Raw genomic sequence first — 25,617 nt, forward strand, 5'->3', positions numbered from 1 at the left:
TACACATACGCAGAGCCGATCCTCCCTATACGCAGAATACGCAAGCTGCGTAGGGCCCCCGAAACACCAGGGGGCCCCCTTGCTCTCAAAGATGTTTTAATTTTAGTTTCATTTTAGAGTTTTGCAAGCGGTTATGAAAACATGAATGATCATTTCTTTTAATGCGGTGCGCTGTCACCCTCTCTACGTAAAAATCAGTCAAATCTTGTAACGTGAATGTCGTACAATCTCTTGACAAAGGCTCGAGACAAAAAAAAAATCTTTAAGCCAGTTTTGCGTAGGGCCCCCTGAATCCTAGGATCGGCACTGCACATATGTAACAGACCAAGTCTGTTACACAGTTACTTGTACACTTAGGGCCATCGCTAGTGGGGTGAAAGGTGGTGACAGTTATAGGGGCCCACGGCTGAGGGGGGGCCCCCGGCGATCTCAACCAACTGGCTGAGGCCAGCCTAAAAAGGCGCTCAGGACAGTTGACGGGCCACTGCTTCGCATCGTCACGAAAGCTTATCATTTGCACGTGTTTTTAAGGCTTGCCAATTTAAATATTCAAAAGAAAAAGAATAATAAAAAGAATAATATTTTTAAAGCATTCAAACACAAGATGTGGAAAAGCTCAAATGAGTAGCCTACTCGCGCGCCGTGTGCTGTGCTCACGCAGAGAGCCGCGTCTCACAAACCGAAAAACCAACCGAGCTCTCTGCGTCCTCCTGCACCTGAACGAACAAATACAAATCGCAGCTTAAACTAGCAAAAAGAAAAAGATGTGAAAGAGCCCAATTCAGCACCTGTGCACGGTGTTCTGTGCCCACAGGGCGCACGCAGAGTAACGTGTCTCAAAGCACTTGAATTTGCAGAATTTGCCTCTTCGTTCTCTTGTACCGACAAATACAAAATTATGTCAAAATACCTGTCTTGGAGAGTATCCTCGAAAAAAAAAACTGTCGGTTATATCTAAAGTGAAAGTAAACAGTAGAGAAAGAAATCGGATGTGTATCATTATATTGGATGCAAAGTCTCTTAAAGTGACCGTGCCTAATTTACTAGCTGCTGTCGGTGTCCTTAATGTTAATCCAATAAAATGAAAGAAAGAAAATCACTCACTGCTCTTGACTGAATTACTTTGTAGTTTTAACAAGAATTAATCCACAGTCAAACCAAAAATTATTCAGACACCAGATTATAATTAGATATTTTTGACCAGTCAGTATCTGGTGTGACCACCATTTTTATATTTACGTTACAGCAATTTTTAAACATCTGTAAATCTATAACTGTCAGATTACTAGATTTATTATTTGTAGAATTATTTCTACTTGTCTTAATTTAATTCAGACAAGACTCAAAGCTCATCTTAAAATTGTAGCAAACTGAAGCACACTCTAGTACAGCATACTCATTTAAACAACGGCCCTGCTTATAACACATAAAAAATAATGTAGGACATCCAAAACGTCCTTGATGGGGCAAAGACATCAAGAGAATATATGATAGCATGAGATCTCAAATGTGCCCGAATCCATTGCTCCATCACTGCCTGTGTAGGAGAAAGAAAGAAAGGGGGGAAAAAAAAAAATCAGGCTAAAGCTTTTGTTAAATTGGGCTCGATTGTTGTTAAGATTTGAACACGGCTCGCTTCTACCGATGACTCACTCCTGAAGTCATTTTCACAGAATAGTGCACTGATTTTCTGTGTCATTTGTCATTAAGGGCCAGGTGGGTTTCAAATGAGACACAGTGATTTGGAGCCGCATTACACTATTATGGGCTCATTATGATGATGTCATACAGGATTCACGAATGACACCACATCACACTGGTTTTGACAGGCCAAGTGAAAAGTTTGAGAGGGAGAGAAAAGGCACAGATGTGTCAAATTTTGAGCTTTATTTTTTTCTAGCTTCCAATTTTTCTCCTGCAATTGATTAAAAATGACATATAATGGTCAGGTATGTCCAAATAACAAGAGATGATATTGCAAATATATGAGAAATAAAGATGGAAGAACAAAATCTACACAAAAGGGCAAACATTTTACCTTTAGGGTACAACAGCTTATCACTGGGCCATTACGTTAAAGGGATATCTTTGTACTGTATTTACTTACAAAAGAGTCATAGTAGTATGATAAGCGGACATATTTGTACTGTAAAGAAGGGGTTCCCAAACCTTTTTGTCAGCTGAACACCTTAGGTGTAAAATACTTACATTTCAATTATTTGCCATCACCTTTGTATGCTCATAGACATCTGATGTTTAAGAGTCACATGACATGCAAATAAATAATACTGAATCTTTTTAGTATGTTTATTTTGAAATAAATATATACATATTACTGGTGTAAATTATAATGGTCCATAAAATAAAAGTGCAGTGGGGAAAATATTTTTTTGATCCCCTGCTGATTTTGTACATTTGCCCACTGACAAAGAAATGATCAAGTCAATATTTGTAATGGTAGGGTTATTTGAACAGTGAGAGACAGAATAACAACAAAAAAATCCAGAAAAACGCATTTCAAAAAAGTTATTAATTGATTTGCATTTTAATGAGTGAAATAAATATCGCAAAACATGACTTCGTACTTGGTGGCAAAAACCTTGTTGGCAATCACAGAGGTAAGATGTTTCTTGTAATTGGCCACCAAGTTTGCACACATCTCAGGAGAGATTTTGTTCCACTCGTCTTTGCAGATCCTCCCCAAGTCATTAAGGTTTCGAGGCTGATGTTTGGCAACTCGAACCTTCAGCTCCTTCCACAGATTTTCTATGGGATTAAGCTCTAGAGACTGGTTAGGCCACTCCATGAAGACCTTAATGTACTTCTTCTCGAGCCACTCCTTTGTTGCCTCGGCCATGTGTTTTGGGTCATTGTCATACTGGAATACCCATCCACGACTAATTTTCAATGCCCTGTCCCTGACGGTACATGGCCCCGTCCATCGTCCCTTTGATGTGGTGCGGTAGTCCTGTCCCCTTAGCATAAAAACACCCCCAAAGCATAATGCTTCCACCTCCATGTTTGATGGTAGGGATGGTGTTCTTGGGGTCATAGGCAGCATTCCTCCTCCTCCAAACATGGCGAGTTGAGTTGATGCCAAAGAGCTGGATTTTGGTCTCATCTGACCACAACACTTTCACCCAGTTCTCCTCTGAATCATTGGCAAACTTCAAACGGGCCTGTACATGTGCTTTCTTGAGCAGGGGGACCTTGCAGGGGCTGCAGGATTTCAGTCCTTCACAGCGTAGTGTTACCAATTGTTTTCTTGTTAACTATGGTCCCAGCTGCATTGAGATCTTTGACAAGATCCTCCCGAGTAATTCTGGGCTGATTCCTCACCGTTCTCATGATCATTGAAACTCCACGAGGTGAGATCTTGAATGGAGCCCCACTCTGAGGGAGATTGACAGTTATTTTGTTTCTTCCATTTGCGAATAATGGCACCAACTGTTGTCACCTTCTCACCAAGCTGCTTGGCGACGGTCTTGTGTAGGTTGTAAAATAAGTTTTGCTCTACTGGCTTATTACTCAATTTCTCTCCCCTGAAGTCAGATTCTCTATTGGCCCAGGCCATAATCTTTCCCTGCATGAATGTGTGAAGACTTATGAAGGTGCATGAGATGGGAGATGGACAATCAGTCGTCAACTCCCAGCAGCTTCCCTTCTCTTACATTCATTCACACACTAGCCCTCACAGCTCATCAAAGCAGATATTCTCTCACTCTTTCAATCTCGCCATCCAGCAGAGAAGACGGGAAGATGATTCCAGCCCACATCTATCTCCATTAGCGTAATGGCGTAAAGCAGCTTAGACAACTACACCCCTCCGCAGCCTACTCTTCCATCAGGATCAAATTTCTCTCGCCACTGTTTTTCCAGGTGGAGCGAGAGAAGGAGGGAGGGAGGGGGAGAACGAGGGATGATTTAGACCCTGGCGAAAAAGAGTCATCCATCCTCAGCTTCCTGTCTGTGTGCCACAACCCACAGGGGAGGCCCGTCTCAAAGGCCAGCTTCACTTGGAACTACTGAAATAGCGTGTTTGCGTCTCCTGTCCCATTTATGTACCTCTAAACCTGCCGCTTCGGCCTCTAGAGGGGCTTCACAAATGTAGCCCCTTAGTTTTCCCACATTCAGGAACCCTCTAGTCTGTACATAAGCCACCTGCAGCCTGCATTTTCCCAGCATGCTTTCCAGCTCCCATATATCTCACCCCGCCAAACCTAACGAAAACTATGGGACCTGTTTTAACATGTCTGGTTCTCAGGGGTCCCCCTTCCTGATCCCCAACTGGACAACCCTTGGGAACCAGAACAGGACGTGACAGGTCAAAGTCAGGCTGTCAGGCCAAAGGTCAGGAAGCAATTATGGGTGGTTAGAGGTGGTGGGATGGCAGAGACTTAACCGGCTTTGAGTTTTTGAGTGACTTGGCATGATGGCTGGATCACTGTTGAGGCGCTCCGTAATCCCGTCAGCAGTGTTTCAATTGAGCCTCAGCACTTTGAGCTCCAGTCTGTGATTTATAAAATCAGTGAGTTTGTTCAATTACATGTTACATTGGTGATTCAGAAGGGCAAATGTCAAATTTGAATAATGCTAGTTTAATTTTAGTGTTCCCATGTGAATTGAATGCCAACAGTGTTAGAGAAGCACTGTTTTTTTCTCTCATTTTGATCTGATAATTGTGCTCTTTATTTATCGTAGAAATGGAAAACCCCTCTCCAGGGGGAAATGTTAATGTTCTTCTCATTACAATATGTCTTGTTTTCCTAATTCATATGACAATGATTATGAAATGTTTCAGATTAAATATAAACAGGCAAGCATGTGTTCATTTAAAATGACAGGGCAGCATGAAAACTCAGTTGTGAGTTCAGTGACTAACTGTAACCAGACATCATACGGGGAATAATGTGGAAAACTCTTTGAACTCTGTTAAATGACTTTTTAATCATGTCCTTTAATAGAGACAAAGCATTTAGAAGAGTCAATGTATCTGTGCCACACACTTTTTAAAGGTGAAGCCTGCCATCTTGCAGCACAAAATAGCACAAATACTAGTTTTAATCAATTCTCCAGTCTTCAGTGTCACATGATCCTTCAGAAATCAGTCTAATATGCTGATTTGATGCTCAAGAAACATTTCCTATAATCAATGTTGAAAACAGTTGTGCTGCTTAATATTTTTTGTGGAAACAGTGATACATTTTCTTTTCCAGAATTCTTTGATTAATAAAAAATTCAAAATAACCTTTATTTTAAATTAGATTTTTTTGCAACAATGTAAAAACCTTTATTGTGACTTTTGATTGATTTAATGCATCCTTGCTGAATAAAAGTATTACTTAAAAAAAAGTCTGACTTTTCAATGGTTGTGTGTATATACACCTCTTATCTTTCTTCACTTTTAAACTAAAAGACTGGCAATATGTGGTATAGCATACAAAAATACAAACATACTACTTTCACTATTTTTGCAGTATATACTATGCATTTCTGTATGTTCTATATACTATGCATTTCTATATATGTATATTTCTATATATATTTCTATATAAATCAGACTTAAACTTGAAAAATGGTGTGTATTGACGTCTTTCCGTGGTAGAAATAAAATGTGTTCTGATGTTTATTCATGTATATTTTGTGCTTTAAAGGGGTCATACGATGCGATTTCAAGTTTCCTTTCTCTTTGGAGTGTTACAAGCTGATTGTGCATAGATAAGATCCCTGAAGTTGCAAAGACTAAAGTCTCAAAACCAAAGAGATATTATTTATAAAAGTTAAGACTCTGCCACACCCCCCTAAAACGGCTCATTCAAACACGCCCCCACATGTCTACATCACTATGTGGAAATATTTGCGTAAGGCGTGATTTCAGTAACCGCAGTAGTGTTGATGCAGCCGTGTCAGGGAGAAGCTGTGTGTTTCAATACGAAAGCAAAAGCACTTTATTTGGCCTTCCGAAAGTAGATGGATTTAGGAATCATTAAGATTAGTGCGCCATTTGGGATGTAGACTTGAAAAATATTGCGTACTGTTTTGAATACTATTATTTACAAATATAGTATATAATTCAGTTCAGAATGTATCTGTGGCATGCACTTCTGTTCTTCCAGTTTGTATTTCCTTTTTCTATTTCTATCATATCTAATAATTTATTACAACCCCAATTCCAGAGATGTTGGGACATTTTGTAAAATGCAATAAAATCAAGAATCTGTGATTTGTTAATTCTCTTTAACATTTTTTTAAATTGACAAGAGTACAAAGGAAAGATTTCCAAAGTTTTCATTGACCAACATAAATGTATTTTGTAAATATGAAAAAAAAAAATGTCAAAAAAGTGAGGACAGAGGCAAAATAAAAGTGAAAAGGTTATAGAATATCCACGTTAAACAGTTTTGAAACAGTTCACAGTAAGTAAGTGAAATGGCAATAGGTCAAGGTATCATGTTTGGGTGTAAAAGGAGCATCTCAAGCTTATCATGGCTCATCCCTTTGTGCCAAATTTCACAAGAGAAGTGTCAAACAAATCAAAAATCACATTTCGCAATGCAAAACTGCAAAGAATTGTCTTTCACCAAATACCATACATAATATTGTGAAAATGGAATCCAGAGAAGTCAGAGTACATGTAGGGCAAGGCAGGAAACCTCTGTTGAATGTGCTTGACCTTTGAGCATTCAACCAATTTCAATGACCTTGAGCAAGGCACCGAACCCCCAACTGCTCCCCGGGCGCCGCAGCATAAATGGCTGCCCACTGCTCCGTGTGTGTGTTCACAGTGTGTGTGTGTGTTCACTGCTGTGTGTGTGAATGTTGGATGGGTTAAATGCAGAGCACGAATTCCGAGTATGGGTCACACTACTTGGCCGTATGTCACTTCACTTCACTTTGAGCACTCAGGTGGCATTGCATAAGAAACCGTCATGCTGCGGTGATAAATATAGCTACATGGGCTCAGGATTACTTCAGAAAACCACTGTCATTTACCACAGTCTACTGTTGCATCAAGAAATGCAACTTGAATCTCTGTTACTCTAGGAGAAAGCTATACATCAATTCTATGCAGTGATGCTGCCGGGTTCTCTGGGCCAGAGCTCATCTCAGATGATCAAAAAGACCGTGGAAATGTGTGCTGTACTCAGATGAGTCCACATTTCTACTTATTTCTGGGAAAAATGGAGTCTCAAAGACCAAAGGGACCATCCAGACTTTCATTAGCAACAGAAGCAAAAGCAAACATCTGTCAAACAGCATGGGTAACTGGCATATGCGTGAAGGTACCATTGACATGGAGGCATATATTGGGATTATACAGAGATATATACTGCCATCAAAATGATGCCTTTCATGGGAAGTCCATGGTTATTAGATCAAGACAATGCCAGCTCTCATTCTGCATGTGCTACAACAGCGTGGTTTTTATAGACTCAGAGTGAATGTGCTAGACTGGCCTACCTGCAGTCCAGATCTGTCTCCAATTAAAAATGAATGACCAGTCATGAAAAGAAGAATCAGATAATGACGATCACAGACTGCTTAGCTTCTGAAGTCTTGTATGAAGCGAGATTGGACAACAATTTTGCTTGCAAAACTTTAACAATTAGTATCCTCAATTCCCAAACAATGAACCATTGTAATTTAAAAGGTAGGTTGATGTGAAACATGTTAAAAGGGCCTCTTTTCCAACTTTTTTGGTGTGTTGCGGCCATCAAAATCAAAATTTGTTCATATTTACAAAATACATTTACGTCAGTCAGTGAAAACTTTGGAAATCTTTTCTTTGTACTTTTGTCAGTTAAATAAAAGTTAAAGTGAATGAACAAATCACAGATTATTGATTTAATTGCGTTTTACAAAATGTCCCAACTTCACTGTAATTGGGGTTGTATCATAAATAGGTTTGAATATAAATCTGAGCATTTCAAATACATTTTCTGATATAAAAGTACCTTTCTTGTAGGATCTGCGGCTTGTTTGTGAAGCTCTGTATAGGAAGGTAAACTTGAAGGAATGAGAGAAAGAAAACCAAAGACAAATTTTCGATCTAAACTGGATAAATCTGGCAGTTCAGACATCAGACAGGAGGCTTGAACACACTCTTACACACACAGAGGATTTCCAGAGCATTTGCATCCACTAGAGCATGATGGCTGAGTGGAATTGGTGCTCCCTAAAGGTTACATCAGCTCTGATGAGCATCAGTGAAGCGGGCAGCACTTTCAGACAACCAACTCTTCACTTGGAAACTTCTGAAACATCCACAGATCGTAATCTATTGATCTCATGGCTCACTACAGTATGTCTTATCCTGTTCATTTGCCTGGATGCTGCATACAGAAGTCAGATAAAACACAAAGAACATGATTGATGCAGCTGGTAAGGTGCTTATATAAGCATTGAGACAGCAATTAGTATTGTTTGATTGTGTTAAGCAACTTAATGTTTCATGAATATGTGCATTAAAAGAAGCTGAATTGAACTAATTGGTCTGTTGCTATTTAGACAGTCCATTAACATAGACATTTGTTTGACTAATGGTTTGATTACAGACACGGACTCTCCAGAGAATGTCTTTCTGGAGTAATTAATCTAAAAGAGGCAGCTCTATCAAAGCATCTGATGCCAGCTTCACCAAGCTACAATGTTCTTTGTTAGAATGCAAAGTGAAGGACGCATGGACAAGGAAGAATAGAGTGATGAGATCAGGTGTTATTGGGGGAAGTTAGGAAGGAAGGAAGAGGAAAGGGAAAGAAGAGTATCAGATGAACTCTGAAGGATATTTTATATATTATGCCTGCGACCATCACTTTAGCCCTGATACTGTGTGCTCTCTGTGGCCTCCGACTGACCTCAACATCAGTATCTTCAAAACCTGAGAGAAATAAGTAACCTCCCCTTCTCTTTGACTTCCTCAATGAGAAATCAGAAAAAGAGGTCTGGACTTGTAGTCCAGAAGTTCTGATTGTTTTCATGAGGACAGGGAGATTTAACACCATGACACTTTAAACAAAACACTAATTAACTTAATTTAAAAACTGACTTACCACCACTGCCAAACATACCACCATATATGCCCATTGAGGGGGTCTTTTCTGAAATAAAGAAAAAAGAGCCAAATTGTATTTTTTCCCCCATTAGTTAAAATATTGAGTTTGGCAGGGCCAATATAGGTGTAAAATTGGCAAAACACTGCAAAATAAAAATTCACAAATCATTTTAGTGTAGTGTATTCCAGCCTTTAGATGGAGTCCTAAAACTCATTATATTGCACACAGTTTTGTTGTGTCCTGCTATGGATAATCTGCTATAGTCATGTGACTGATTGTGTGTGGTGTCTAATGGTATGTATAACTTTGACAGAAAGGATACATATTTTGTTCCACCAACAGGGTGTATGGAGACCACAGGCATGAACACATACACAAGCTGAGACCACACACTCACACACATGCACAGACAAATAAACACACATGCACATGGTCTAAGACACACAATGAAAGAACAGCCCACAAAGAAAAGTCAAAGTCACTTCTTCCCAACAAAATTTATAAATAAAATTAATCAATAGAAAAAGAGGTTCACAAATAAACCTGAAGAGGAAATAAATAAATTATATAAAAGAATGATATACAGCACATATTAGCTGTTCAAACATGATGAGCGTGACCTTTGACCCTCACAAATTCTCACCTCATCTCCCACTACGCCTTACACCTGACCTTTCACCTTTTATATTACGTGCGTCAAAAGGGTCATGAGGTTTATTAAGACATATTTCCATTTGACACTCACACATAAACACAAGCACACACTAGTCCATTAGTTTGCTTTAGAAATTGATCTGATATTGATGACCTTTTCACTGATAGTTTGCTGAACCACAATGCCATTCAATTATTTTTTTTTTCTGCATGTATGTGAGATACCAGATTCAAACATCTGACCTTTCCTTTGCAAAACACAGTCAGATACACATACCTTTCACAGATGGTAAATAAAATCCCATCCTGTATATTATCCTGACATATTTGCGTTATAGGTTCACTGCGCTGATTCTCTGTAAGACTAATCATAAATAATGCAGTCGAAAAGCTTATGCTCCACTGTAAAGGTAAAGGGGTCAGCGTGTTTGATGTTGCATCTCAATATATGTCTGGCTGCAATTGAAATTGATGACCTGGAGGGACTGCAAGAATGTATCTTAGTAAAAGACATTCTTCAATGCTCATATGGGAGTGTGTGTGTGTCTGTGTGTGAGTAAATGTGTGTATTCACCTTATGGCTCAAATTGGGAGGAAATGGTCTGGAACTGACCGATTCGAAGAATTACCAGGCTACATGTCATGCGTGAACTTTCAGTCATGGAATAAGATATCATGAGCTTTGTAATAAAACCTTTATCCAGTCATCAAAAAGAGGCCGAATAATTAGTCATACACAATAAAAAAGAAGTTTAGCATAATGGATTGTAACAATATGCTGAACTGATTTAACCCCAGAAGAGGAAGTATAATTGTTTACATGATTGAGACTCAAAAGCTTTGATGTCTGTTTCTGATATTTATGACTGTTATCATTTCCTACTGAGAATCTCAACTGGTTTTGATTCAAGACTTTTACTGGATATCAAGTGACAACCCAACACAATAATAAATGTGACCATATATAGTGTGGTAGCGTCTACATAAGAGATAATAGTGGACCATTTGTATTAAAATATTATTTTTTTCATCAAAGTTTCAGCATGTTTTTTGCATGAACAACTTTACATCGAAATTGAGAACTAATAAAAAAAAAAATGTGTAAAAAATATTTTCAGTAATTCACTGATATTAAAGTGATAATAAGATAATAACGTTCATTACAAAGAAACAGCAATATTTTATTAAATTTTGACGTAGATGTTACAGATTGGCCAGGCTCTATCACCAGCCAATCACAGCGCACTCCCTCACCTGAGTTCTGATCACACACACCTGCACGTCGTTGAACCACTCATCACCCAAGCCATAAATACACACACCTCACAGCACCTTACTGTCCGGTATCGTTTATACGAAGAGGACTGCTTATGATACCACAGCGAATTACCTGCTACTGACCTCCTTGTATACTTACTCCAGTGTGTGTGTTCCCCAGTCAGTCTGCTCCAGCGTCCTGTCCCGGGAACCGCCTGTGTGAGGTGTGTGTTCAGCTTCTTGCTCCTAGTATTCCTGTCAAGACTAAGATACCCTGTTACCATCTCATCGCTCTCTATCTGGTCAATCAAATTACTCACTCACCTGATCCTGAATCCATTGCTCTGCTGTTCATCAATAAATACCTGTTTATTCACTAACTTCTCTGTTTGAGTCCTGCTTCCGTAACAGTAGAAAGACAAAATGAAATAGTACTCCAATAATCTTTGTTATATGTGACCCTGGACCACAAAACCAGTCATTTGGGTCAATTTTTCAAAACTGAGATTTCTACATCATCTGAAAGCTGAATAAATGCATTTTCCTTTGATGTATGGTTTGTTAGGATAGGATAATATTTGGCAGAGATGCAACTATTTGAAAATCTGGAATCTGAGGGAGCAAAAAAATCTAAATATTGAGAAAATCGCCTTTAAAGTTGTCCAAATGAAGTTCTTAGCAATGCATATTACTAATCAAAAATTAAGTTTTGATATATTTACAGTAGGAAATTTACAAAATATCTTTATGGAACATGATCTTTACTTAATATCCTAATAATTTTTGGCATAAAAGAAAATCAATAATTTTGAGCCATACAATGCATTTTTGGCTATTGCTACAAATATACCCCAGTGACTTAAGACTGGTTTTGTGGTACAGGGTCACATATTTACAACTTTGAAAAAACATTTTTTCCTTTACATTTTCACAACAAAACTGATATTATTATGAATGTTTAGTTATTAACCATCAAATTATCGCACTGATGGACACAGGAATGGAGGTGCAGCTTTATTTTATTTATTAACAAATGTTGTACTTACAGATGATGTTGTGTTTCATGTCAATTGAAGTTCATTTAAATTCAGACATGATGAATAGTGATGGTGTCTCAGTGGTTGAGTCATTGCTTTGTAATTAAACCATTTTCACCATTTTGAAGCAGTCAGGAAAGTCTGAGAGCCCTTTATGAATATCATAAATGGGCGTTATGCCGCTCACAGCATTATCAGCCAATCAGAGCGATGCCATTTTTTTTGCCTTTACCCTCCTCACACCATGTTTTAGGATGAGGAGAATACACTGGATCTGAACTGAGGTGGCCAGAAATGTGGCTTCATCAGCACAAATAAGAGCAAACCACATGTACAGCTAAAAATACCACTGCTGCACTGATTTTCATTATTTTACCATCTGTGTAAACCACTTTATTTTGCATGGCAAAGCAAAAGAGACAACATTTCATCAGACTGTGTGTATTGCAGTGACTGGATGAATGTTTGTGTATGTATGTATGTGTGTGTGTGTATGTGTGTGTGTGTGTGTGTGTGTGTGTGTGTATGTGAGAGAGAGAAAGAAAGCTCAATGCAAGATCTAGAGCGGGGAAAGTTATAAAGACATGGAAGCACAGAAAAGCACATAGGAAAACAATGATGAGACTTTGATGGGTTCATCACTTACCAAATTCCTCCTCTCTGCTTTTCCTTCTATCCTTCTGTTTTTCAGATAAGGTATAAGGGGGCCTAGAAAACAACAGTATGATAAATAGTTAGGATGAAAGAGATGGTAATGTATGTGCTTTTAAGATACTCTCCCACTCTCCTACTGCTTGGCTGGACTCCACTCAGAAACACACACAAATAGTTTGTGAAAGAAGTTTAATTCCTTTTCAGTAACCAATCACAGGTGATGTTCTCTCTCATGTGGTGGATATAAACGCTTACATGCACATTTTTCTTTCTCTCAACTAAAAGTAACACTCCTCTTGTTCACATAAGTATATGTGACCCTGGACCACAAAACCAGTCATAAGTAACACAGGTATATTTGTAGCAATAGCCAACAATACACTGTATGAGTCAAAATTATCCATTTTTCTTTTATACCAAAACTCTTTAGGATCTTAAGTAAAGATCATGTTCCATGAAGATATTTTAAACATTTCCTACTGTAAATATATCAAAATTTTATTTTTGATTAGTATGCATTTCTAAGGACTTCATTTGGACAACTTTAAAGGTGATTTTCTCAATATTTCGATTTTTTTTTGCACTCTCAGATACCAGATTTTCAAATAGTTGTATCTCGGCCAAATATTGTCCTATCCTAACAAATACATCAATGGAAAGCTTATCTATTCAGCTTTCAGATGATGTGTAAATCTCAGTTTTGAAAAATTGACCCTTATGACTGGTTTTGTGGTCCAGAGTCACATATTTACATGCACAGATATAATCGAGCTAAAGAGTGTTTTTGTATATTGAAATAAGATCCTTCATATTGTGTTGCTTGTTGAAAAAAAATTAATGGACCCTTTTTGCATCTCAAGGGTTCTCAGATACAGAAGTCATGATAGATAAATATCTATAGTCATATATAAAAAGGGGGGTGGGGGAGGGGGATATCGAAAGATTGATTTTGTTGGTCAAAAGACAGATGTTAAATTGGCCGTCACTTCCATATGTCAAGGCAATAAAAGACAAAGTTTAGTGTTATAAATGTACATTTAAAAAAAATAAAATAAAAGCAAGCATAACCAAACTTCATGCAAATGAGCATTGATGTAGGTGGCAACTACCAAAGGAGACCATGATTGACCCTCTAAAACAGTTGAATAGGGCAGTGGAGCAAGAACGTCTATGAGCAACCAAAAGCTCCAGTGATTTTTTTTCACTGTCTGTGAATGCACTCACTCATCACTTTGGCACTGAGCCACAGCACAGGATGGGACATGACCACCATATTTCACTGCTGGTGACCCATTTCTGTTGCAGGTTTGCAATAACTGGCAAAACGAAAAGCATCATAGAGTCGGCATGCTTTAGATCTGTCTGTCATATGGATAGAATCAAAGAGGAACAGCTTTCCGGGTGGGAAAACTCCACATCTGTAGTGTGGATTATTTGTAACAGGCAGTAGAGGGAACGTTGGAAGCATTTTTGTCTGGAGAGTATTCATCTTTGGCTTTTTGTATTACGTGTTCTGGGAGTGTTAAACATTAAGGGATTATGTTGTACGTACGGCAATAACAGTCTTAATGTTGCTTATAGGCAGTGTCAGCTGATTGTTTAATATAACCTGCTCTTACTCCAGTCCAAATATAGCAACACTATAGCGAACACTCAGCAAATTCATTATGCTCAACCTGCGGGACCCACAAACTGCATTTTATGAACTGATGATGAACAAGAAAGCACAATCAGATGACGCCACAAGATCTCTTGCAACCCAGAAGTGTGCGTGAGCTGCAGGCATTCAGGACAACACTGGCAATGCTCCCATATTCACAACTTTTTTAAATAGGTTTGTGCGTGATCCATATCTGTCATGAGAACAGACCGTTGGCCTGAAAGGTCCTGCGTGCAAGCATTTACAAAATCAATATGTGCATAGCAACAATGAAAAACGTCTTCTTATATTTGCAAGACAGTCCGTCAAGTAATTGCCAATCTGCGAACACTCCCTCAAGTTTTCTCAAGAGTTCCCTTCTATAATGCCAATTAAAATCTCCTGTTTTATTACTTCTGCTGTCAATTAACTCAATGACAATGGACTGTGATGATATTAAAGAAATGCATGGGAAATGCTATGGTTGCAGATCAAATAGTGGGCTAAAGAATCCTGCTTTTTTCATACTAGATTGAACACATATGTTGGCAAAATGGGTCGTGGATGTTGCTTTTTTGCTGACTCATGATAGGTCAGTTGATACTGGAGCCGTGGTAGATGGCTGACTCATATATTCATACTTATATAGCATATAGTCGTGTAGCCGTTTATCTATATTTAATGACATAGATCAAATGTAACGGCCATGTACTATTTTCAGTTTTGGCATGCGGTGCATGTAATCTGCCGTAATGAGAGTAATAGGTCTCCATCTGGACATGCTTGTCCTTTCTCAGGGGAGAGAGGGCTTTGAAGAGACAAGACAGCAATGGTAATAGCTACACCATTAAATATAAAGCAGGATAATACTATAAAACACATAATGTCTATTCTGATTGTAAGACATCCATGGTAATACCAGACCCATTTAGCCTTTGTGTTATTGTTAAAACAGAATAGATTAAAGAGCCAGATGATATCAAGACAATTCTAATCAATAAAAAAAAAAACTGTTCAAATACAAACTGTGCATTGTGAGTATTACATTGTTAATTTATGTCTCTAACGCTAAGGAACATCAATATATCCTGACAGATTTAATTTTATCCTGACTGGATTCATTATCCAGACTGAATTAATTGCACTGGCAGAAAAAAGAGGCTGATCTTGCTGTCTTTCCTGACTGCTCGCTTGTTATCCATCGATCACGAAGCTCTTTCTGCGATGTCTTAATTTCAGAGAGTGAGTTAATTCAAGTGTGTGTGTGTGTGTGTGAGTAAAGGGGTAGTGGTGGTCGTCTTTGACAATGTAGGATGTGGATTTATTGATAAATTAAGAGATCGATGAAGAACTGCTTCTGACTGGCTACGTGATCCCAGTGATACCAGATCTATTGTAACTTACACTTTAGCCTTCAAAACACCAGCTATCCAGATTGTAAAAGTGATGATGATGTTAGACTGGAATCCAAATGGTTTAGCTAAAGACTCATTGTCACATGCATTTATAATCTGAATCACCTCACTGGTTGTAACTGACTGAGTAACCACCAAAAGTCATTGTACTAACTTTACATTATGCTCTTTTACAAAGTCTTGATTTTGTTTTGGGGGTGTACTAGATGCTCTCATGCTTGGTGGTTGGAAAATCGCATTGTTTCGATTTTGAAACGTGCAGAGCTCAACCAAGCGTTCTCCTCACCCGCCAACCAAAAGTTGAGATTTGTAACTTTGTAGATCTTTTTATGCCCAAACATACACACTACACACTGACTAAAATGCAAAAAGTGAAAAAGCATAATAGTACCTCTTTAAGATAAAACATGCAATATATAATGCTTTTGAATTCATTATCAGTTCAATAATATTTCATGTCATGTAATCAAGCACGAGGCTATCTAAATGAATGCAAACTACCATTTCACTGTCCATCGTTTCATTGTTATATAGGTTATATAGAGGTAGTATAAATTAATCTGTTCACATGTTTATAAATGATGAGATCTTCATTTTTTTTTTTTGTGCCAGATAAACATTGCTCTGACAGATAAAAAAGCAGTTTTCCCATCACTGATAAACAGATATTTTGAATCCTCTTCAACAAGTGTAAAATAGATGGTCAGTTTCCGAAGCCCCATCCCAGTGTCATTTGATCTTAAGATGTGAGTTGATGCCAGTCGGCAGTCTCTGTAGATCTGACTATTGGAAGACCACTTTAAGAAAGGTCTTGCTCGGCTTTAATGGATTGGTAAGCTGATGTTACAGGTCTAGGTTACCTTTAAAGCTTATATCAGCACAAAGGATCATCGTTCATCACTCTCAGCACTTTCTGTCATGGAGAGGAAAAAAATCACATTCGAACATTATTAATGCATATAGACATTTTCATAGACCAGAAAGACATAGGTCTCAAAGAAAGTAAACGGGGGGACATGAACAGCTATACTGATTTGGGATTAAAACACACATTTAAATTCATTTTCTAGACAAGCAGAATTTTTTTTAAATATCATATTTAATACATTAGGCTAACATGGCTCATATAGCTATGATATAAGATATTGAACTCATGTTTATTTAATAAAAATCATTCAAGATTTCAGAGCAAAAAGACATGTGTGCTACAACCTGACGGTGGATATTTTTAGAATTATACTGAAAGGGATTTTACTTGCTAAAAAGTATTAAGTATCAATCAGATAACAGAAGGCACGTGTACAACATATTTTACAGTACAGTTTTGACCACATTTATAATTAAGAGGCCTCAGAAATGTGTGTATCAAATATGATACAGCAGGCTTTATAGAGTTAAAAGGAAAAAAAGCCAATATGGTAAGAAAATGAATTAAATATAAGAACTAAATAAGTCTTGTTATAGCACAATTTTTCCTCTCCAGAAAAATAAGATAATTATTTTTTTATTTTTTTGCTGTGCACCAACCTGCTTCTAATAAAGCACTCACGTACACACAGAAATTTCAGAGCCATATTTACAACACATGCATTCATGTGCATTTACGTGCGTTTCATAAACACCGAACAGGTGGAAAAAACATCGGAAGAATGGAGGTGAAAAGGAAAGAGTCGTAAAAACCTCTCATCCCTGGCACTTAACCGTCTATGGCCTTATCACGCCTCATCTGTCACATGTGACTCACTGGCTGCAGTCGCCCTCCTGTGGCGTCAGTTTGATCACACACCCCTTACACCCATTCACTCAAATCATCTTATTTATTCATTTTTTACATTCCATTTTTAAAGGGCTTGGTTTGCAAATACACTTGATTTTCGATTTCAAACAATGCATTTTATTCAGTAATATAAATACAGAGCGCGTGGAACGGAGTCAGTGTACAGAGATGGATTGCAATTAATGCTCAGGTGGATAAGAGATTTATAGACAGTATATATGAAGAGTTCAGATGCAAAAGCCTCTAAATGCCGTCTGAAATTTTCTTCTAAAATGAGCATTTTTATCAGGCCCCTATATTTATGTTGAGTTATTTCACTTTAATTATATAGAAAAGGACCTATACTTTGCCATTAGAGTAAAATTACTGAACCTAAACATAGCAGCCTGACAAAAATGTTTTAGATGAAAATTTCAGATGGCACTTAGAGACTTTTGCATCTGAACTCTTCATATGCACATGCATGCATATATATATAAGTATATATATATATGGCTCTGAAATTTCTGTGTGTAAGTGAGTGCGTATATATATATATATATATATATGCGACGGCAAAGCAATACGCAAGAATAATGAGTCTGAATGCGATCAGATCAAACCAGCTCGTTCAGTCTTCTGCATATGCGTTTCTGTTAGAGATAAAGTGAGAGAGATACTAGAAAGAGAGAGAGAGAGAGAGAGAGAGAGGTGCTGATGGGGGGAGTTGGCAAGCACTCGTGCCCCCCTCATCTCTGCGTGCACGACTCTCTTCTCCGCAGTGCACTGCTGGACAGCCCTGAGTGCGGAGGACAGGACAGCACAGGACAGTTAGCGCTTCCCTACAGTCCCAAACACGAGAGCAGCACCCACATGGAGCTAATATGAACTGTCGGAGGGCTGGTCTTCACTTCACGACTCACACTCACAGATTTACAGTTTGAGAGGGAAGGGACCTATCAGACATGGACACCTTGGTGTGGATCTTGATTTGCGGAGCGGTAAGTGTTCGCGTTAGTTTAGATGGGGGCGCATGAGCGCTGGGTTTCGGTGGTCGTGTAGGTTAATTGAGATCAGGTGAAGCGCTTCGGCTCGGTGATGCTCCGGTGATGCGCCTGCGGAATCGGCGGAACTGTGGAAGAGATGACTAATCTCAGCTGCCCGGTTTCTGGAGAACAGGTGTCAGCCTCCTGTACTCTCTTAGTCTTTTAAAATGAATCTACTCGTTCAGTTTGTTTATTATGTTCCAGAAAATGTGCAGCGCCCAACTGGAGCCAAACTTTCATGTCAAGTTGCTTCAGTTAAATATGAGTTTGTCGAATTATTAGACCGACTCAATTCGTTTAATGTTTGGCACATTTTTACTAGCCCATACTGTGGAGTTTTACTAGGCTATGTATGTGTTTAGAGTGCCCTTGTTCTAATGACTTTCAGGGGAATCAGCATTTTTATAGAAATACCTGCAGGTGTTTTTCGTGGCGCGATCTGATGAAATGCTTCTTCCACAACTAGAAATTTAGTCAAACGCCTCAAAGAGTTTTGGAAACACTAAAGTTTTTTTTTTTTCTGATGTATTTGCGATATTTGAATCTATAATTAAAATAATACCCAATGACATTAATATATTTTTTAAATGTTCGGTATGATAACAATCGGAAATTGCTGCTGTTGCCATGTCCTCGGGCAAACGATTTCTGCTCGCTAGCGCCAGGTGAAAATACATGCCCTCAGTAACTTTTGTGAATACTTAAATGCATACAGTTGAACTGTATAGTCTACCAATTTTAATTTGATAAGATCCTTCACAGCCAGCGAATCACCCATAATTCGTACCTTGCGCAGGTATTTAGATCAGACCGGACTAGTGCAATAATGAGCAGAATTTATCACAAACCCTTAAAATAAGAATTACCAACACTCTTAAAAATAAAGGTGCTTCATGATACCATAGAATAACTTTTTTTGTCTAAATGGTTCCATAAAGAACCTTTAACTTCTGAAGAACCTTTCTGTTTCACAAAAGGTTCTTTATGGCAAAAGACGGTTCTTCAGATTCTAAAAAGGTCAGAAAGAGATGGTTCTTTAAAGAAACTTTGACTGAATGGTTCTTTGTGGAACCAAAAATGGTTCTTCTATGGCATCACTTGAAGAACCTTTTAAGCACCTATATTTTTAAGAGTGAATGTAACCATAGTTTCTACTAAGTAATTATTGTTAATAATGAAAATCATAAAAAAAAATATATCTCAACCTAAGAAGTTTAAAAATATATATTTTTTGACAACGACAGTGGTGCCAAATACAACTGTATACTGGGGTATTTTTGGCGTGAACTTATCATGGTACATTTTTGTAAAGGATACGTCTGATGCTCAGGGTGAAAAACTCAAAGTGCGTAAGCATGTGACCCCGAGGGTCCCCTACAGAGCGCCCTGCGTGACCCTCACCACCTCCAGTCTCGTGTAACACGGACCAAATCAGTTTAAGCATGCACACGCTCTTGACTAAACACAATTACACCGTGACCTCTTTTTAGTGATCTGATTTGCAAAATGGCAACCGGAGTCGGCAATTGAGTTTGATCCAGGTGCACAGAGTCAGTGAAGAATCTCCACCGACACATGAGCCAGCAGCGCTCCGTCTGGAGTGGGATCTTACAGCTGCGTGAAGGCTCTACGCTCCTGGTGCACTTTACAAGAGATCTGGCAGGGACAGAAATGGCCTAATTGGTGGTGAAAAAAGTGATAGCATATTGAGCCTTGATGTTTCACGGTATTAAAGCTCAGTAGCATTTCTTGGCCGGTGCATAGCAGCGCTGTACAGACAGGTGCAGATCACTGTAATGATAGGGCCTACATACAGTATGTAAATGAGGATATACCATAGACTTCAAATAATCCATTAGTTGAATTTCCAATTGAGAACTTTCTTGGATTTGACCAGAGGAAGATTTTGACAGATTTAATTTGGTTCCCAAGCTACAGCTAAGTAAATCCACAGACACTCGTACACACATAGTCTTTGCTCAGATGTCTTAAACATTGGGCATGCTCCATACTGGGGAGTCCATTAAAGCCTGCCAAGTTAACTCATCGGCACGCTTACTCAAGCGAATGCAAATAGAGAGAAAAAAGAAAGGATGACAGCCAGGGTTTGACGAAGAGAGAGAGAGAGAGTAAATGAGGGGGTGAGTTGGCTGCTGTACTGGTGCATCTGTTTCTGAATGAGAACGAGAGAGGATGTGGATTGGGGGGGGGGGGGGGGGGGGGGGGGGGGCAGAAAGAGGAGTCTTAAAGGGCAAAGAGAGTGTATGAGAGAGAGAGAGAGAGAGAGATAGAGAGAGGCTAGGGAGGTAGATAAGATTAGAAACAAGTGGTGAAAATGTGCATGAGATCAGAGAGGTTTTCCCTTTTTATTTTGACTGTGGGTAATCTAGATGGTGACGACCTGTCTGAATTTAATTTAATTGTAACAACTTGTAATGTGCTATGGTTTCTATTAAAAGATGTTTGTGTGTGTTTGTGTGAGTGAGTGAGAAAAAGAGAGAGTATGCTAATTCATTAATGAATGCAAGGAGAAAAATGTGCTGTGAGTTGAATTTCCCTGTATGTGTGTGTGTGTGTGTGTGTACATGCTTGTTTGTGAGGGTGTCTTTGAAACGCTCTGGAATCCACAGGTTAATGAATGAATCTGTGGTTTTTTTCTTTTTTTAAAAGCTATATTAAAGAGAAATGCTTCTACAAGGCACAACAGTAGGGCTCTAGAAGTAAAAATGCCATTCATTTACACCACAGAGAAATAGATTTTAATGATATTGCATAAACCTTTCAAAACAAACCCACCCGTAGCTCGGAGATTAAGATATATGTTGGTGCTGACAGCCTTGTGGTAAATGCAACGACATGTAACGCAATTGAGCCTCTGGTGACCCAAGTTCGATTCCCGACTTGTGGTCCTTTGTTGATATATGTTGCTACAGCAGTCACAAGTCAGCGTAATTTATAAAATTTTATTTATTATTAAAAAATGTGTTTGTAGCTAATGTAGCTAAACAAATAGGAAACAATAACAGTGCATAAAATGACACCTTTTGGCTAAAAAGTAATTATATATATATATATATATATATATACACAGGTGCATCTAAAAAAAATTAGCATATAGTGAAAAAGTTAATTTTTTCTTGTAACTTATTTCAAAAAGTGAAACTTTCATTTATTTTAGATTCATTACATGTAAAGTAAAACATTTCAAAAGTTTTTTGTTTCAATTTTGATGATTAGAGTTTACAGCTCATGAAAGTCAAAAATCCAGTATCTCAAAATATTAGAAGCTGATCGCTTCCATGCCATTCCTCACTGATGCTGGAGTTTGTGATAAAGGAGCCCCGACCAAGTATTGAGTGCACAAATGAACATAATTTAAAGAACTTGAACTTTTCTGTTTTGCAAATCCTTTTTTTGATTGATCTTAGGAAATATTCTAATATTTTGAGATGCTGGATTTTTGACTTTCATGAGCTGTAAACTCTAATCATCAAAATTAAAACAAAAAAACTTTTGAAATGTTTTACTTTACATGTAAGGAATTTAAAATATATGAAAGTTTCACTTTTTGAAATAAGAAAAAATTGAGCCAAAAGGTGAGCCAGAAGAGTTTTGGAACTGTGTTTATGGACCGATGGGACAAGATGAACCTTTATCTAAGTGATGGGAAAGCAAAAATGGGGAGAAAAAAAGGGAACTGCAAATGATCCCAAGCATACAGCCTCATCTGTAAAGCATGGTGGAGGTGGTGTCATGGCATGGGCATGCATGGCTGCCTCTGGAACAGGCCCTCTCAACTTTACTGGTGACTTAATGTATGATGATGACAGTAGCAGAATGAATTTGGAAGGGTACAAAACCATCTTGCCTACCAATATTCAAGAAAATGCCACCAGATTCACTGGGAGGTGCTTTATATTGCATCAGGACAATGACCCAAAACACCCTGCCAGTTCAGTCAAGGAATTTATAAGGGCAAAGAAATGGAAAGTCTTAGATTGCCCAAGTCAATCTCCAGATTTAAATCTGATTGAACATGAATTTCACCAGTTGAAGAGGAGAGTGAAGGCAGAAACCCAAAACAAACAACAATTGGAATTGGCTGCATTAAAGGCTGGGAAAAGTATTTCAAAGGATGGGACCAAGAGTCTGGTGATGTCTATGGGTCACAGACTCACTGCTGTGATTGTGCGCAAGGGATCTGCAACTAAATAATAGCTTTTAATCTTTTATATCTGCCTTATGTTCAACTGTCCCAATACTTATGCTCACATCAGTGAGTGGGATGAACTCTAAAAGTGCCGTTCTTTTTATTTGGTAAAACATGTATGTGTTGAAACGGCTAATAATAAAATGTGACATTCTGTAGTTTTGTCTCATATTCATCTTTTGATCATATTTGCAAATCTCTTGACTTCACAGCCAACAGAGCAATTTTCTCTTTACTGTTCTAATACTTATGGAGGGCACTGTATATATATAAATTAATTTATTGGAATAAATATAGTTTTTAAAATGAAGTCATATGGACAATAGCACTGAACGACTTTTTACAGTGTATATCCATCCTTTGATTGAATAGTTTTTAAGCAATATATACTGCTTTATATTGCTATATATATATATGTATATATATATATATATATATATATATATATATATATATATATATATATATATATATATATATATATAGCAATATAAAGCAGTATATATTGCTTAAGAACTATTCAATTAAAGTATTGAATAATTTTGTATTTTTTGTTATTATGTGTAAATTTAGATATAAAGTGCACACTTACTGTAATTTTTTAAAATTGAACTACTGCATTGTTCATAATTCACAACACGTAATTGGATGAGTAGTTCATAAGCAAAAATAAGTTAATTAAATGATAATTTCACACTTTTTTTTGTTCAAATCAAAGTTTGTAATGTGATAGCTGATCTGATTGCTTTGATTCATGTCTTAGGACATTTTAATGAAGAAATTGAAGAATTCCTATGGAGAAAATGAATGCGAAAAATACTTTTGTGTGGGTGGTAACCGCTGAGCTCTGTACACATTAAACACATCACATATGAACACTGAGCGTGATCACATGACCAGATTGAACCGATAGAGATTGGAAGAGTGAAGCGCCGCAGTAGTAAATTAAATCAAAGTGAAGTCTGCGTCCTCACTAATGAGCCTTCAAGTCCTCTTAAACACACCGCACACACACATCTGGCGTCTGAGACAAAATGAGCCCATAAACACCTCTTTACAGTGCCTGCATGTACAGATGTTTATGACCTCTTTTGTTATTGACAACACTCAACTGTGAAAGAGGAAGCGCACAGTGGAAGGGTAGGGCTAATAGAAGTCTCTCTTGGGTAAAGAGGGTCTGCAGACTCTGATCTGTGAGACCTCGATGTGTAAAATATGTGTAATCGTACCCGCGACAATACGAAAGAAACAGCTGGACATGCAGTAGACATATATATAACGCCAACTGCCTGTCTCATCTTGCTCAACACGCCCCAGCTTTTGGACACACCAGTAAAATGCAATCAGCACAATATACTGTGATGCAGCTGTTACCAAACTGTAGTCCCATATGCAGCAAATATGAAGGAGTTTATGGACAGTGAGGGGATTAACTGAAACATTACATTGCAAAAAAAAAATTCCAGTACAAATATCGATAACACTTTATTTTAAGGTGTCCTTGCTACAAATGTTACATGTACTTACTATTATACTAACAATAAATTACGCATAATTACATGCAAGTAACCATTAGCCAAACCCTAATCATATAGTAAGTACGTGTAGTTAATTAATATTGCTCAGTACTTAAATGTATAATTACTCTGTAACAAGGACACCTTAAGCGTAACCCAAATATCTAAACATTAGTAAATCAATATACATTTTCTTGAAGTATTATATGCTGAAAAATGTAAAAACAAAGTTTTTAATTAAAAAAAATAGTTTTTTTGTATAGAACAAGACAATATTTCTGACAGTGTGGTAAGAAAAATGAACTAGTTTTCCCTTGAATTAAGTTTATTTTTCTTACCCCATCGGTAGATATTTTGGCTGCAACTTATTTTAAAGCACGTGCACTTACTTGTACTTACAGCGCTATCTAAGAAAGTACTGGGCAATTTGAAGTAACTACATGGTCTAAAGTTAGTATCTTTAACCCAGTTATTGTAATTACTGTAATAAGTACAAGGTATGTTCATGTGGAACAGGACTGTAAAATAAAGTTACTTGTTTAAAGCATAAACAAACGTATTTATTTATTTAATAAAACAAGAGTTAATATCTTAAATTCATTTTACTTTGCAAGTAAATGCATCTTAATTTAAGAATGTTGTACTGGAAAAATAAAACAGAGTAGGTTTATTATAAATTAGAAATACTATAGAAAAGTTAAAGTTTTAGGGTTTCAGAGTGATAGTTGTCATGATTCTTAGCATGTCTTGTCTTTTGTCAGCTGTCACAATTCATTGTGCAATGTGTAATGTTTAATATTAAAGTCAATGGAAGATTTTCAAACTATATATCTATATATGTTTTTTTGTAACAGTTAAGCACTAACCATAATCAAATCTACTCCTAAAACAAACAAAGAAATGAAATTATCTGCAGAGCAACATTTATATGGAGTTTGTTGGTGGTCCAGGCTGAATTAATTGCAGCAATTAGTGGAGAATAAGAAGGAAATAGCATTTGAGGAGCATCAATATGACTATATTGCCTTGCAAATGCTTTAGTTAACATATTAACATCAAAATATCTCAGGGGTTTATGGGTAATTGGAGGCTATGAGATTGAATTATAATGTCGTTTCTTTCTTTTTGTAGCTGGGGCTGGTGTTTGGCTCTAAGCTGGAGCGGGCCATAGATGAGGAGTGTGAGTCGGGCAGTTACACTCATGACGGGGAGTGCTGTTTGCAGTGTCCTCCAGGAGAGGGTGTGGTCAAGGAGTGCGGGGCAACCCAGACCGAATGCGGTCAATGCTTAGACAGTGAGTACAACTACACATATGCACAAACTGTACTCACATGCAAACCCACACGCTAACATGCATGTAGGCCATGACACAGACAGAA

At 37.7% G+C, this 25,617-nt stretch overlaps 2 protein-coding genes across 2 annotated transcripts in view; one reads left to right on the forward strand and one right to left on the reverse strand.

Annotated features, from left to right (window-relative positions):
* The window catches only part of LOC306868757 (nucleolar transcription factor 1-like), a 967,110-nt gene that overhangs the window by 35,582 nt on the left and 905,911 nt on the right, over positions 1 to 25,617 (reverse strand). The gene's annotated exons all lie outside the window — the stretch shown is intronic.
* The window catches only part of ngfra (nerve growth factor receptor a (TNFR superfamily, member 16)), a 46,038-nt gene continuing 38,664 nt past the window's right edge, over positions 18,244 to 25,617 (forward strand). The window contains exons 1-2 of the mRNA XM_079415104.1: positions 18,244 to 18,466; positions 25,370 to 25,532. Of these exons, the coding sequence (XP_079271230.1) occupies positions 18,431 to 18,466; positions 25,370 to 25,532 (199 nt within the window). The 5' untranslated portion in view covers positions 18,244 to 18,430. The remainder of the gene's footprint in view (positions 18,467 to 25,369; positions 25,533 to 25,617) is intronic.

Source organism: Barbus barbus, assembly GCF_936440315.1.
Source record: "Barbus barbus genome assembly, chromosome: 4".
In the NCBI taxonomy this organism is placed as follows: Eukaryota; Metazoa; Chordata; class Actinopteri; order Cypriniformes; family Cyprinidae; genus Barbus; species Barbus barbus.